Source organism: Salmo salar, chromosome 03, assembly GCF_965601325.2.
Source record: "Salmo salar chromosome 03, fSalSal1, whole genome shotgun sequence".
NCBI lineage: Eukaryota > Metazoa > Chordata > Actinopteri > Salmoniformes > Salmonidae > Salmo > Salmo salar.
In genome coordinates this window covers 61,565,001-61,578,817 of record NC_138293.1, presented here as the reverse complement: position 1 = coordinate 61,578,817, position 13,817 = coordinate 61,565,001, and the positions used below count along the sequence as shown (strand labels likewise).

General features: G+C 44.8%; 1 protein-coding gene across 1 annotated transcript in view; it reads left to right on the top strand.

Annotated features, from left to right (window-relative positions):
- LOC106600981 (LIM and SH3 domain protein 1) overlaps positions 1-8,484 on the top strand; it is a 46,704-nt gene extending 38,220 nt beyond the window's left edge. Inside the window, exons 5-7 of the mRNA XM_014192799.3 lie at positions 3,486-3,564; positions 4,304-4,416; positions 4,810-8,484. Coding sequence (XP_014048274.1) covers positions 3,486-3,564; positions 4,304-4,416; positions 4,810-4,983 — 366 coding nt within the window. The 3' untranslated portion in view covers positions 4,984-8,484. The remainder of the gene's footprint in view (positions 1-3,485; positions 3,565-4,303; positions 4,417-4,809) is intronic.
- The last annotated feature ends 5,333 nt before the right edge of the window (positions 8,485-13,817 follow it).

Here is a 13,817-nt window from a genome sequence, read left to right as displayed (position 1 = left end):
CACTTTTGCCATATGGCAAGGTGCTCCATCATGCTGGAAAAGGCATTGTTCGTCACCAAACTGTTCCTGGATGGTAGGGAGAAAATGCTCTCGTTGGGACCATTCTTTATTCATGGCTGTGTTCTTAGGCAAAATTGTGAGTGAGCCCACTCCCTTGGCTGAGAAGCAACCCCACACATGAATGGTCTCAGGATGCTTTACTGTTGGCATGACACAGGACTGATGGTAGCGCTCACCTTGTCTTCTCCGGACAAGCTTTTTTCCGGATGCCCCAACAATCGGAAAGGGGATTCATCAGAGAAAATGACTTTACCCCAGTCCTCAGCAGTCCAATCCCTGTACCTTTTGCAGAATATCAGTCTGTCCCTGATGTTTTTCCTGGAGAGAAGTGGCTTCTTTGCTGCCCTTCTTGACACCAGGCCATTCTCCAAAAGTCTTCGCCTCACTGTGCGTGCAGATGCACTCACACCTGCCTGTTGCCATTCCTGAGCAAGCTCTGTACTGGTGGTGCCCCGATCCCGCAGCTGAATCAACTTTAGGAGACGGTCCTGGTGCTTGCTGGACTTTCTTGGGCGCCCTGAAGCCTTCTTCAAAACAATTGAACCGCTCTCCTTGAAGTTCTTGATGATACGATAAATGGTTGATTTAGGTGCAATCTTACTGGCAGCAATATCCTTGCCTGTGAAGCCCTTTTTGTGCAAAACAATGATGACGGCACATGTTTCCTTGCAGGTAACCATGGTTGACAGAGGAAGAACAATGATTCCAAACACCACACTCCTTTTGAAGCTTCAAGTCAGTTATTTGAACTCAATCAGCATGACCGAGTGATCACCAGTCCTCGTCAACACTCACACCTGTGTTAACGAGAGAATCACTGACATGTCAGCCGGTCCTTTTGTGGCAGGGCTGAAATGCAGTGGAAATGTTTTTGGGGGATTCAGTTCATTTGCATGGCAGAGAGGGACTTTGCAATAATTGCAATTCATCTGATCACTCTTCATAACATTCTGGAGTATATCCAAATTGCCATCATACAAACTGAGGCAGCAGACTTTGTGAAAATTAATATTTGTGTCATTCTCAAAACTTTTGGCCACGACTATGTATTCATGCACCTCCTTACCACTCTGATGTGCAGATTGTCTCTTAGTCCAGAAGTGCTGTGTGAAGCCTGGGCACAGGGTTATGTTACTATGTCCCTGTGTGGTCCTCTGTTGCAGAAGGCTGCTCCCTAGGGCCTTGCTTGCTCTGGCAGACCAGGGACACACATCCTGACATCGCAGCACATAGTTGCCCTGCTCGGTCTTCTCTAATGACTTAATGAGTGTGGAGGGTGTTGGTTAATTACTGCTTTCATACAGGATCAGATCCTGTGTGTCTGAGACGGTGGAAACAGACACACACACACACACACACCAACACTTCTACAACCACAGGCAAATAAAGACAAATACAGAGAAGAGAAACCTCATGAGAAGTCTGTTACAATGTCCCAGCTGTTAGCAGTGTGTGTGGACAGACTAAGCCAAGGGGCGCGGCTGATGATCTCTGTCTTTCTCTCCCTCCTCCGCGGATGTACCCACACTCAGTAGGCCACAGAGAGACAGACATGTCCAGCTCTCTTTGAAATGTGAGATGTCCAATTCCAGCCCCCTCTCGTTCACAGCTGTCTGGACTAGTCCCCGTCTCGCTCTCTCTCCTTATCTCTCTGTCATATGACTCTAATTGACATTCATTTAGAACGTTCACTAAATTCTCCATCCCTCTCCCTTCCTACCTCCTTTTACTTTCTACTGATTCATGTAGTGAGGGTTAAGAGGAAGGGGCGGGGGGCTCTTTTGTGTCCGGGAGTGGGACTGGCTTGGACTGGGATTTTCCTGTTCTCTCACACACACACACACACACACACCCATCTGTGTACAACCTTCGCCTTCAAAACAAACAGAAGTAATGTCAGACTCTCTCACGTAACATATTGAACATGTTGCTCGCTCTGTCTCGCATAAAAAAACTCTTCTCAGTCACTGAACGCAATGTCATCACTCACACTTAACACTGGCATCTCCTCCAGTCAGTCTGTGAATACACTCTTCTGACACTCTGAACACACTGGCCTCTTTCACCCACCTAGGGAGGGAGAGAGAGAGGGAGGGGGCAGAATCTAGGCTGTGTGAGTGTCTTATCGTTCAGTCAGGCTGGGAATATGAGTAGGGCTGTTATACTGCAATAAAGGATCAATCTCTCTCAGGTTTATTGGTCATTGAGATGAATGCTGTCTGTCTCTCTCTGTGATGTTGACTGGGTTGATATATTATTGGTGCTGCTGGTTGTGATGCAGCTTTGATTTACCTGAATAAACAAGGAAAGCATGTCTCTATACCAGGCGGTGTCAGAAGAAGACCCTAAAAATGGTCAGACTCCTGCCACCCTAGTCATAGACTGTTCTCTCTGCTACCGCACGGCAAGCGGTACTGGAGCGCCAAGTCTAGGTCCAAGAGGCTTCTAAACAGCTTCTACCCCCAAGCCATAAGACTCCTGAACATGTAATCAAATGGCTACCCAGACTATTTGCATTGCCCCCCCCCCCCCCCTTCACTCCTCTGTTATGCATAGTCACTTTAACTCTACCTACATGTACATATTACCTCGACTAACCGGTGCCCCCGCACATTGACTCTGTAGCGGTACCCCCTGTTTATAATCTCGTTATTTTACTGCTGCTCTTTAACTACTTGTTACTTTTTATTTCTTATTTGTATTTTTTAAACTGCATTGTTAGTTAGGGGCTTGTAAGATGAAGTAAGCATTTAACTGTAAGGTCTACAACTGTTGTATTCGGTGCATGTGACTAATAAAATTTGATTTGACATTCTCACCCACTATTTTTGTTAGGCATGATATATTTTGCACCATTCTTTTCTGTCTTCCTCCTTTGGGTCTCTGTTACTCTTTCAATTTCTTACCCTCGCTTTAGGCCTGTCGCTCTCGCTCCTCAACTCTCTCCACTTTTTCTCATTTCACCTGTTCCTCGTGATGTGTCAGCAAGCGTTGCTAGGCAGCGCTGAGGTCACCCAACTTCCGACTGCGATGTAATTTCCTGTGTCAGCAGGCCTATTGTAGAAACAGAGAAGCACGTAGCCTAGCACTGTAGCGCCCCACCTATTACACACGCAGCCCGCCTTCCTGGGGAGGGATCTGGAGACACCTGCTGGACACGACGGGAACTGCACTATTTCCCTGCTCTAAATAGCGATCTGCTGGACTGGTAGTCAACAGGATGCAATCAGGGTTTTCTTATCAAACTAAGCAGCACCATACATGACATCTGGGTATTATATCTAGTCACTCTGTATTAGAGCTAAATGACAAATGTCACAATGTAAATGTGTGTGTGTGTGTGTGTGTGTGTGTGTGTGTGTGTGTGTGTGTGTGTGTGTGTGTGTGTGTGGTGTGTGTGTGTGTGTGTGTGTGTGTGTACACAGATTAAGTACCATGAGGAGTTTGAGAAGAACAGGATGGGAGGAGAAATCCCATCTCCCCAGCCCAACAGCCCCAATCCAGGTACACATGCTGTCTCTCTCTCTCACACACACACACACAAACTATGAAAATACATTTATTAAAGTTGCACGATGCCATTTCTTGGTTGCTAAAATTCTAATGGGTTGCCTAATTTCACAAGCAAGTAAAGTGTAGAGAATCATTGTACCATCTAAAATGTATTTTCCACCACCAAAATGTGGTTACCTTTTGCAGCGTTAACATCAGCGAGAGTAGACAAATGGTTACATTTATCCCTGGGCATAAAATGTTTGCTCTTTCTGCTCTGTGGACAGTTCCTGTTTTTAGCACACATGAATACAGTGTTTGTGAGCTAGTGGTTAACCTGTGCATTCACTGTGTACATGTTGTCACCTCTCAATATCACAGCGACTCATTGTTCTAATAATTGACTGAAAGGCGCTAAATGATGGCTGCATGTTTTGACTTGCTGTGCTGTGGAATTCTCTGAATCAGAGCCCTGGGGCTGACCAATGAGATGCCAGTTAGATGGAGAGGTAGAGGTAGAGGGGGGGAAATACAGCAGGAGGAGATGAGAGACGGGGGGGATTGTTTCAGAGTGCCGGGGAATGGGGGATCCCATTTGTCAGACTGAATAGCCAAAAATGTCTATCCTTCACTCTGATTCAATCACTCAATCTCTCCCTCTCACAATTCTCTCTCCCCAACTCACTCTCGCTATCTCTGGCTGTCTCTTCCCTCTCTCCTTTCCCCCCTCTCCCCTTCCCCCTCTCACCAGTGTTCCAGCAGCCCCACCAGCCCCCTGCTGCGTCTAAGAACTACAGCTATGAGCCAGCAGCGGCTCCTGGACCAGTCCGCCAGGCGGCCGCCGCCCCCCCTCCCAGCTCCGGGGTGAGACAGAACCATCCTCTCTATTGTGTTAGGATCTATCCCAAATGGCACCCAATTCCCTATATAAAGCACTGCTTTTTACCAGGGCCCATTCTGGCCCAGTCAAAAGTAGTGCACTATATAGGGAATGGGGTGCCATTTGGGACACAGCTACTGTTTTCTCTCTGCATGGTGGACCCCACTGTGTCTGGCAGTATCCACATGACCCCCCCCCCCCCCCCAGTAGCTTTGTCTTGTTAGCAGAGACTGACCGTCTCTGTTGAAGGTGGTGTTATAGGAACTTCATCTTCTCTTTCTCTCCCTTTCTCCATACCTTCTCCCCTCCCTCCTATTCCCTTTTACATCCCCTCACCCTCCATCTCTCTCTATCCCCCCTTTTCTTTCTGTGTGTAGAAGCGGTACCAGGCGGTGTATGACTATGCGGCAGCTGACGAAGACGAGGTGGGCTTCCTGGAAGGAGACGTGATCGTGGACGCGCAGGTGATCGACGAGGGCTGGATGTACGGCCGTGTGGAGCGCACTGGCCAGCAGGGCATGCTGCCTGCTAACTATGTAGAGGCCATCTGATCTGAGAAAGAGAAGTGAGGGAGGGAGGGAGGGAGAGAAGCAAGTGAAAAGCCCAGTGCCATCTCATCTTAATGCCGCTTTCTATTTCTTTCACTCGTTCTCTGATCTGTCCTGTAAGAACCCCCCTGGTGTACCCCTGGTCTGCTCTCCTCCAACGACAGACTCTCTGTCTGTCTGTGCTGCAGTCTGTCTGTCTGTTTGTCTGCCTGTCTCTGTCCCAATTCTTCGGTCCACTAAAAAAGCAGTCACAAGTGGAATTTAAGTCTTACAGAAGTAACATACCTCCATCTTACAGGCTATATATACGTCAGGGGTCATAGTGTATCACAACTATCCTAGCTACAGCACTTCATATTCCAGCAAACTATGATGCAAAACGTTATCAACCCCCCTCTTGTCAATCAAGTTGCCATGACAGCAAAGAACTGAGGCCAATGTGGTCATGAGAAAATGAGTTTGGAATGTGGGGGTGTGGCATCTTCAGAAGTTTGTTTTTTGTTTTTGAAACTGTTTGAAATTGGCCTGACTGGAAGCTCAGTGTAGAATCTTACTGTATCTGGGCAGTTAGAACTAAGCTTGAATATTTGACTTGTGTACATTCCATTAACCCCATTGATGTCGCATCAGCCAGTCAGTGAGCAGTCTACAGTATCAGTCTTACCAGAGAGGTCTTATATATTTCTATAACTACACGTACGCATTTATCAATAGTACTTATCTGTTACCTCACCTGTCTTACCCTGTTCTGCACTGCATTGTGGGTATTGTTCAGAAACTAAACTGTGGGTATTGTTCAGAAACTAAACTGGAATCCTATCTTAACTGAAGAGCACCTCCTGCCTTGCCTTGTACCTCAAGTTCAGGCATTTGAAGTACAGGAGGGATCAGGGACGAGTTAGTTAGGGGACGTGGTTACAATCTTCTTACGATCATGTCATCACCTTTAGTCAGTGGGTGTGAAGATGTTCTCCCGCTCGCAGCCTCAAACGCCTTCCGACAGTCTTACAGGAAGCTGAGTGACGTGGTGGTTATGGTTGGAGGGGGTCTGGGGAGGAGAGAGGGGGCGGGATCAGGCCAGGCTCTGCCCCTATTCCAAGATCTGAGTTTATCAATCGTAAGCGCGAAGGCCAAATACAATTCTCAAAACAATTCTGTATCGTTAATCTTTTTTCTTTTTTTTCCACTTGTTTTGTTATTAAACATTCCAATCCTTTATGAGAAGTGTTGAACTGAGGTCAGGAATCCAGGCTGTGGTAAATGTTAGTGTTTCTATTTCCTATCATGCTGTTTTCTTTCCCTTTGCTTTTGTTGGTATTGCAAGAGGCTTATTTTAAAAATGTCAATGTATCAAATACCTTTCAGAAATAAAACGGCAACTCGATTTATGAACCAATAAGGCACGCTAGTTTGTCTAGACCTGTGCGTATGCTGGGTTAGCAATCTCACAGATTTAGATCCACGGGGTAAATCAACCATCAACCTCCTGGGTTATGTATTTGCCTGATAATTCATCAACCCAATTTGCCTGTTTTTTTTATTTATTTTTTTATTGTGCCAACTCGTGACTGGACTATCTCGCCCAGTTCTCTTTTCCATGAAACTCTGAAGAGTGGAGAGCGATGTTCTGGAGTGCCACTGGCTCATGAATATTCACATGCTCATTAATGAGCAGTCGTCATGGCGTATAGTAACATTAGGCCCGCTCCCTCACCCGCATTCTAGATATTCTCTGACATTCTATAGGCACACATTTCCATAGGACATTCCCTACCTATATAGTGGCACGCCTGTGTTAGTGTTGCACACACACAACTGAGAAATGTTACGCAACAATGTGTCAACTTTCATAGTAGTAGCTACGAGATCTGTCTGGGTGTCCTCTCACGGGCAGATTCTTCCAGTTCCGATCGTTCTACGTTCCATGTCCTGAGGGACCGCGTGAGGCTTGGAGAGGGACGCGGTTCAGTAGAGGGGGAACTCCACCTCCTCCTTGACCTCTTACTTCTCTTATCTCTCCCATCCTACTGTTTCTTTTCTCTGATGCACTGTGACTGTCACAGACGAGGGTGACACAATGGGATTAAAAGTCTTGTTCAGCTTTATAAAAACAAAACAGTACTCTCACCGTGTAGCCTGATGGTGGTGTTGTACAGTTGTTGTAGGTCATTTTGCTGGGGAAGGAAGGGGCTTTGCCTGCAGACTAAAGCTGTAGTGTGGAATGATTTTGATCTAATGAGGTAAGGGGCAGTATAAAGGGTAAACGGCACCCGTTTTAATACCAGTGTGGTGGGACGTGTTGGACAACAAGTAGGTGTTGACCGTTCATATCATTTTGGCTTCAACTTTGTAGTGTGATGAGTTATAACAATGATGTTTAAATGAATTAGAATGAACACACCTCAACCCGACTAGATAATCAGATTGCCGTGCTGATAAAAAAGGTAAGTCTAGGCTGGCATTTAGCATCTATGATCTCTACTTGACAACTGGACATTTTTAAACTCGTACACTGTAGGAAGGGCAGTTTTGGGGCAGAGCTATTGGAAGTCTCATTTGCTTTGCTGCAGTAACTGTAGAAAGGGTGAGGAAGAGGTGGTTTGGCTTGAAGTGAATGTAGTGTTCTTGGGAGTTTTTATGAATTTGATTGGCCTTGTACAGTATCTGCAGTCAATGCCTCTCAAAAGAAACTTGCCTTGGCTACTTGGTGTGTTTTACAGATGGGGAATAAACCAAGCCCATGTTGGCTACCACAGTTTTTCCTTTGCAGTGATGTGGATTTCTTTTAGTTGCTGGGTGGATTTAGGAGGGAGGTGAATGATGGTGGTAGTTGGAGGGAAACCAATCCAAAGTGGCTAAAGACGAGCCAATGGTGTTTTTGTGTGACTTGAGTGATGCTAGACCACAGTGGCAAGGCGTAGACGTTTTTTATTGTACCATGTTATAGTCTGTATTGAGCTAGGAAAGGGATGCTGTTAACACACTACTACCCCCAACCAGGAGGGCGGTGGTGGTAAGGAAAGACTTGGAATCTGTCAGGAGACCAATATTCTCTTCTGCTTTGGTATCGCTCCTACAACTCTGCAGTATCTCATATCATCACCTTGTTCTCCTCGCCCAATGTATGTGGTCATATCAGTCCTATGGCCAAGAGTCCTCCAACCTTCAACCCCAATTAAAGACTCCTATGTTTCTGATGAATCAATCATTCCCTGCTTTTGTATGATACTGGTATAGAAAGTGCAGATATATAAATCACATCAACCAACCACAAACACTGACCTAGCATTCAGACCGATGTTGTGCATTCCATCAAACAATGATTTTGTTTTGATAGCATTTGTTATTCCGATTTTTTTTTGACATGCATATATTGACATTCTTAAAACAAAATCAGACTCCAGTTGAATTTTAAGGAACTGATAAAAGCGTCTCATGTTGCCCTGTTTCAGCACTTCGAATTGTACTTAAAGATTCTACAGATTCAATAAAATGTCATTTTTACTCGGTAGCGTCCAGTATTATTTGCTTCCTCATTCGGTGTGATTCCTTGGCTATATGACTACGAGTTTACTGAACACTAAACGCAGATTGCGTGTATTAAATGTATATGGGACTGGGCCCTCAGTAAAAACAAATGTCCCATTTTTTACGCTACTCCCTATCCTGGTTTTAATGTCTACCTGTATGCTTCCACGCATACAATATTATAGAACGTATAGGGCGGGGAGGGGTTTCGTGCAGAGAAGAGATTATTCTGCTCCGGCTATTTCCGATCTCCCCCGATCTGCGCCGGTGTTGAGGCTGCCAATTTCTTCGTCGTGTATTCTGGGGATACATCTGCATCCTCCATTTCTGGCATTCTCATCATGTTGGACATTTTAGTGTTGATGTTTTTCGCTATCATGGGACTTGTTTTCCTATCCTACATCATTTACATGTTATGATGTGTGTCCGGATTTTGGACCCAGCCGGTGGACGGGCCGGGATATAAAAGATGTTTGGTGAGCCTCTCCTACATCCGCGCTACCCATCGCTGACAATGGTAAGTAGCGCACACAGATGAGAACGTCAGCCTCTTATGCTCTTTAGTTATTGAATTGTAAAATTGCGAAGATACAAAAACGAAAGATTAAGTTATATATGACAGATAGTGCTGAAACGATGATGGGCTATATATTCATATTTTTTTGAATAATATAAAACCAGTTTCTAGTTGGCGTTATGATACGATATTGGTTCATACTATTAAAAATCTTACCACCGGTATTTATTTTCTTTCAATTATGAAGCTATATTAATGGTGGTTAAGGTGCTGGGAACTCTGTTTACCCTGTGTCCGGGGAGTATAATAAATGTGACACCTGTGCATCCTGCTCAATCTGTTCCAGGGAGGAATGCTCTTCTACGTGGAGGAGAAGGGGGGCTTTACTGCCACTCTGGGGGGAATGAAGATGGCCCATCAGAGGGGGAAGACCTTGTAGGATGGATAGACTGGCAGCTGGTGGACACTTCCCCTCTGTTGGTCTCTGTAGATTCAGCCACCCGACTATGATGACCCTTATCGAGATCGGGTCTCCTGTACCCTAGTAGGCTCCAATAGGCAGCCCCTGTGCCCTGCGCTCCATCCCTTCTGACTCCTCTTCTAAAATGTTAATGTGTGTGTAGAACGCATATGAGTTAGTAAAGATGTCAAATTGGTAAGGATGTAAAGCTGTAAGGTTGTATTGCGGTAGTATTGTTTGCGCCTATCTGACTACACTGTGAGGGTTAACACTAACCCCCAAACTGTGCAATCCTATCAAGGAACTTGGACAGTTATTATCGTAGTCATAGTTGTTTTCTATGAACAGGCTGAGATGCTCTTGATTGACCTCTACCTGACCTAAGCGTTGAAGCAGGAATATGTCCTCTCTGCCCTTTTACAATCAGTGAACCTAAAGGCCAGGGCGTTGTGTTAATACAAAAGCTATTAGCCACCGTCACACAGAGATTATATTGACATGTCAGTACTAACAAAAAATGTATACGTTAAAAGTATTAATAACAATCATGTTGGGGGAGATTGTCTTGGGTCTGAGCTAAACTGTTTGTCCTGGAAGAGGTATTCCATCTAATTGCATTAAATTGATAGGATCCGGAAGTAACTCGCATATCATCACTGTTGTCACTGTAATCATGAACGACTGATTTATCTTAAACAGTATTGATAACAGTCGAGTGGTCCGCACACTGAATGCATGTTTTTATTCATCACTGGAGTTTGTTTTTCTCTCACAAACATAAGTGTTATATTTATCAGAGCCAAGGCAACTGCCGATATTTTTGTGTGAAGCCATTGAAATAAAGATTTGTGCACGACAACCTGGCTAACTTTATTTCACTTCAAAATGTGTGAATGTGCATAGGTATGCGAGAGGGAGTGAATCATTTGAAGGAATTTTTATGTTGCCTACATTTGAAGGTTTGAGTACAGAAGAAACAAGATCGCAAGCCAGTGGTTGACATAAGAGCGAATGTGTGCAAACACACAGTGTACAAAACATTAGGAACATGTTCCTAATATTCAGTTGCACCCCATTTTGCCCTCAGAACAGCTTCGATTCGTCAGGGCATGGACACTACAAGGTGTCGAAAGAGTTCCACAGCGATGTTGGCCCATGTTGACTCCAATGCTTCCCACAGTTGTGTCGAGTTGGCTGGATGTCCTTTGGGTTGTGGACCATTCTTGACACACATGGGGAAACTGTTGAGTGTGAAAAACCCAGCAGCGTTGCTGTTTTTGACACACAAACCGGTGCGCCTGGCACCTACTGCTATACCCCGTTCAAAGGCGCCTCAATCTCATGTATTTGAACCAGCTCTGTTTGGTTATAGGGTTATTTTTTATTTTGGGGGGGGAGGCCCCCTAGAGGTCGAGGGGAAACGGCATTGAGTACAGTAGATCAATAAAGCTACAGTACTCTAGCACATGGTTTCCCAAACTCGGTCCTGCCCCCATATTCAGACCCTTTGCTATGAGACTTGAATTTGAGCTCAGGTGCATCCTGTTTCCATTGATCATCCTTGATGTTTCTACAACTTGATTGGAGTCCACCTGTGGTAAATTGATTGGACATGATTTGGAAAGACACATACAGTACCTGGATATATAAAGGTCCCACAGTTGACGGTGCATGTCAGAGCAAAAACCAAGCCATGAAGTCAAAGGAATTGTCTGTAGAGCTCCGAGACAGGATTGTGTCAACCCACCGTTCTGGGGAAGGAAACCAAAACATGTATTCAGCATTAAAGGTCCCTAAGAACATAGTGGCCTCCATCATTCTTAAATGGAAGGTGTTTGGAGCCACCGATACTCTTCCTAGAGCTGGTCGCCTGGCCAAACTGAGCAATCGGGGGAGAAGGGCCTTGGTCAGGGAGGTGACCAAGAACCCAATGGTCACTGACAGAGCTCTAGAGCTCCTGTGGCGATGGAGCAAACTTCCAGAAGGACAACCATCTCTGCAGTGCTCCACCAATCAGGCCTTTATGGTAGAGTGGACAGACGGAAGCCACTCCTCAGTAAAAGGCACATGACAGCCCGCTTGGGGCGACGGTTCACCTTCCAACAGGACAACGACCCTAAGCACACAGCCATGACAACGCAGGAGTGGTTTCGGGAGAAGTCTCTGAAAGCCTGGACTTGAACCCAATCGAACATCTCTGGAGAGACCTGAAAATAGCTGTGCAGCAACGCTCCTCATCCAACCTGACAGAGCTTGAGAGGATCTGCAGAGAAGAATGAGAGAAACTCCCCAAAGGGTCTTAATACTTATGAAAATGTGATCAGTTTTTTTAAAATAAATTTGCACAAATGTCTAAACCTGTTTTTTCTTCGTTATTATGGGGTATTGTGTATAGATTGAGGGATTCTTTTTAAATAATCAATTTCAGAATAAGGCTGTAACGTAACAAAGTGGAAAAAGTCAAGGGGTCTGAATACTTTCCGAATGCCCTGTATATCAAAGATGGTGGATAAAGGAAATGGATGTTTTTTTTCCCCCATTGAAATAAAATGGTCAAGGTTCCTTTCTGTGTAAGTAGGCGTTCCCTCTTTCGCATGAGCTGTGATCTCGCGTGGGAAAGCATGCTCAAAGATGGTCACGTGAGAGAGAATGCCCACTTAACCAGACAGGAACCATGACAAATTTCTTCAATGGGAAACTGCCCAATAACAGCTAGCTCTTGTCTACTTATTTCTAACGTGTAAAGCCTCACAGAGGGTATTCAATCGTGAGGGCAAATTGATAGTTTATATTGCAAAGATACAATATAATAAAACAAAACACACCAAAACTGACAGGATGCACACTGATCAGAAAGTAAAGAGAGGCTAACAATCTATAACGCTCCCTTTCTTCTGCACAGTTCTCTCACAGTGAGAAAGAATAGGATTACAAAAGTGTGCTATGCTTTCTTAATTTGATCTAATTCACTAGTACCATATATTTTATCAGATGACTAAGTGATGGAGTGGCTTTAATGTTAGCTCGCCTGAGAGAACTGAAAATAAAACTCTCTTTTATGTGTACGTTTGTGTGCTTTTAAGGTGCTCAATTGGGGAAAACACTTCCCACAGTCAGAACAGTAGTAAGGCTTCTCTCCTGTGTGCACTCTCTGATGAATGTTTCAGGCAGATGATTTAATGAAGCATTTCCCACAGTCGGAGCAGGAGTAAGGCTTCTCTCCTGTGTGTATTCGCTGGTGATATTTTAAGGCATCCAATCGGAAGAAGCTCATCCCACAGTCAGAGCAGGAATAGGGCTTCTCACCTGTGTGAATACGTTGGTGTTTTTTTAAGCTGCCCAGTTGAGAGAATCTCTCTCCACAGTCAGAACAGGAGAAAGGCTTTTCTCCAGTGTGCACTCTCTGATGAACTAATAGAGCTTGTGATTTTGTGAAGCACTTCCCACAATCAGTGCAGTAATACGGATTCTCTCCTGTGTGTATTTTTAGGTGTATTTTTTTTTAGCTTTGATAGAAATGGGAACATCTCCTCGCAATGTGGGCAGCTGTGAGACCTCGTTGCTCTGTGATCTTTCTGCTGTTGCTCTGGATGTAGAGAATGTCTCAACACGGTCTCCAGTGTGAACAACATCCAAAGAACAAGTCAGTTGGTGTGATATACACAGTGTACAAAACATGAAGAACACCTGCTCTTTCTATGACAGACTGACCAGGTGAATCCAGATGAAAGCCAAGATCCCTTATTGATGTCACCTGTTAAATCCACTTCAAATCAGTGTAGATGAAGGGGAGGAGACAGGTTAAAGAATGATTTTTAAGCCTTGAGACAGTTGAGACAGATTTTGTATGTCATTCAGAGGGTGAATGGGCAAGACAGAATATTTAAGTGCCTTTGAACGGGGTATGGTAGTAGGTGCCAGGTGTACCGGTTTGAGTGTGTCAAAAACTGCAACGTTGCTGGGTTTTTCACACTCAACAGTTTCCCGTGTGTATCAAGAATTGTCCACCACCCAAAGGACATCCAACCAACTCGACACAACTGTGGGAAGCATTGGAGTAAACATGGGCCAGCATCCCTGTTGAACTCTTTCGACACCTTGTGGAGTCCATGCCCCGATGAATTGAGGCTGTTCTGAGGGCCTCAATATTAGGGAAGGTGTTCCTAATGTTTTGTACACTCTGTACATATGAGTTATACATAGACTCTACAAAGGGTGAATATAACCATTCCAAAAGTGGGTGACAGTAAAAAAAAAAAAAGACCTGCCACTCACTATCACAAAGGTTAGCAACTACACAGACTCATTTCATAGAACTTCAAAACACTGGCA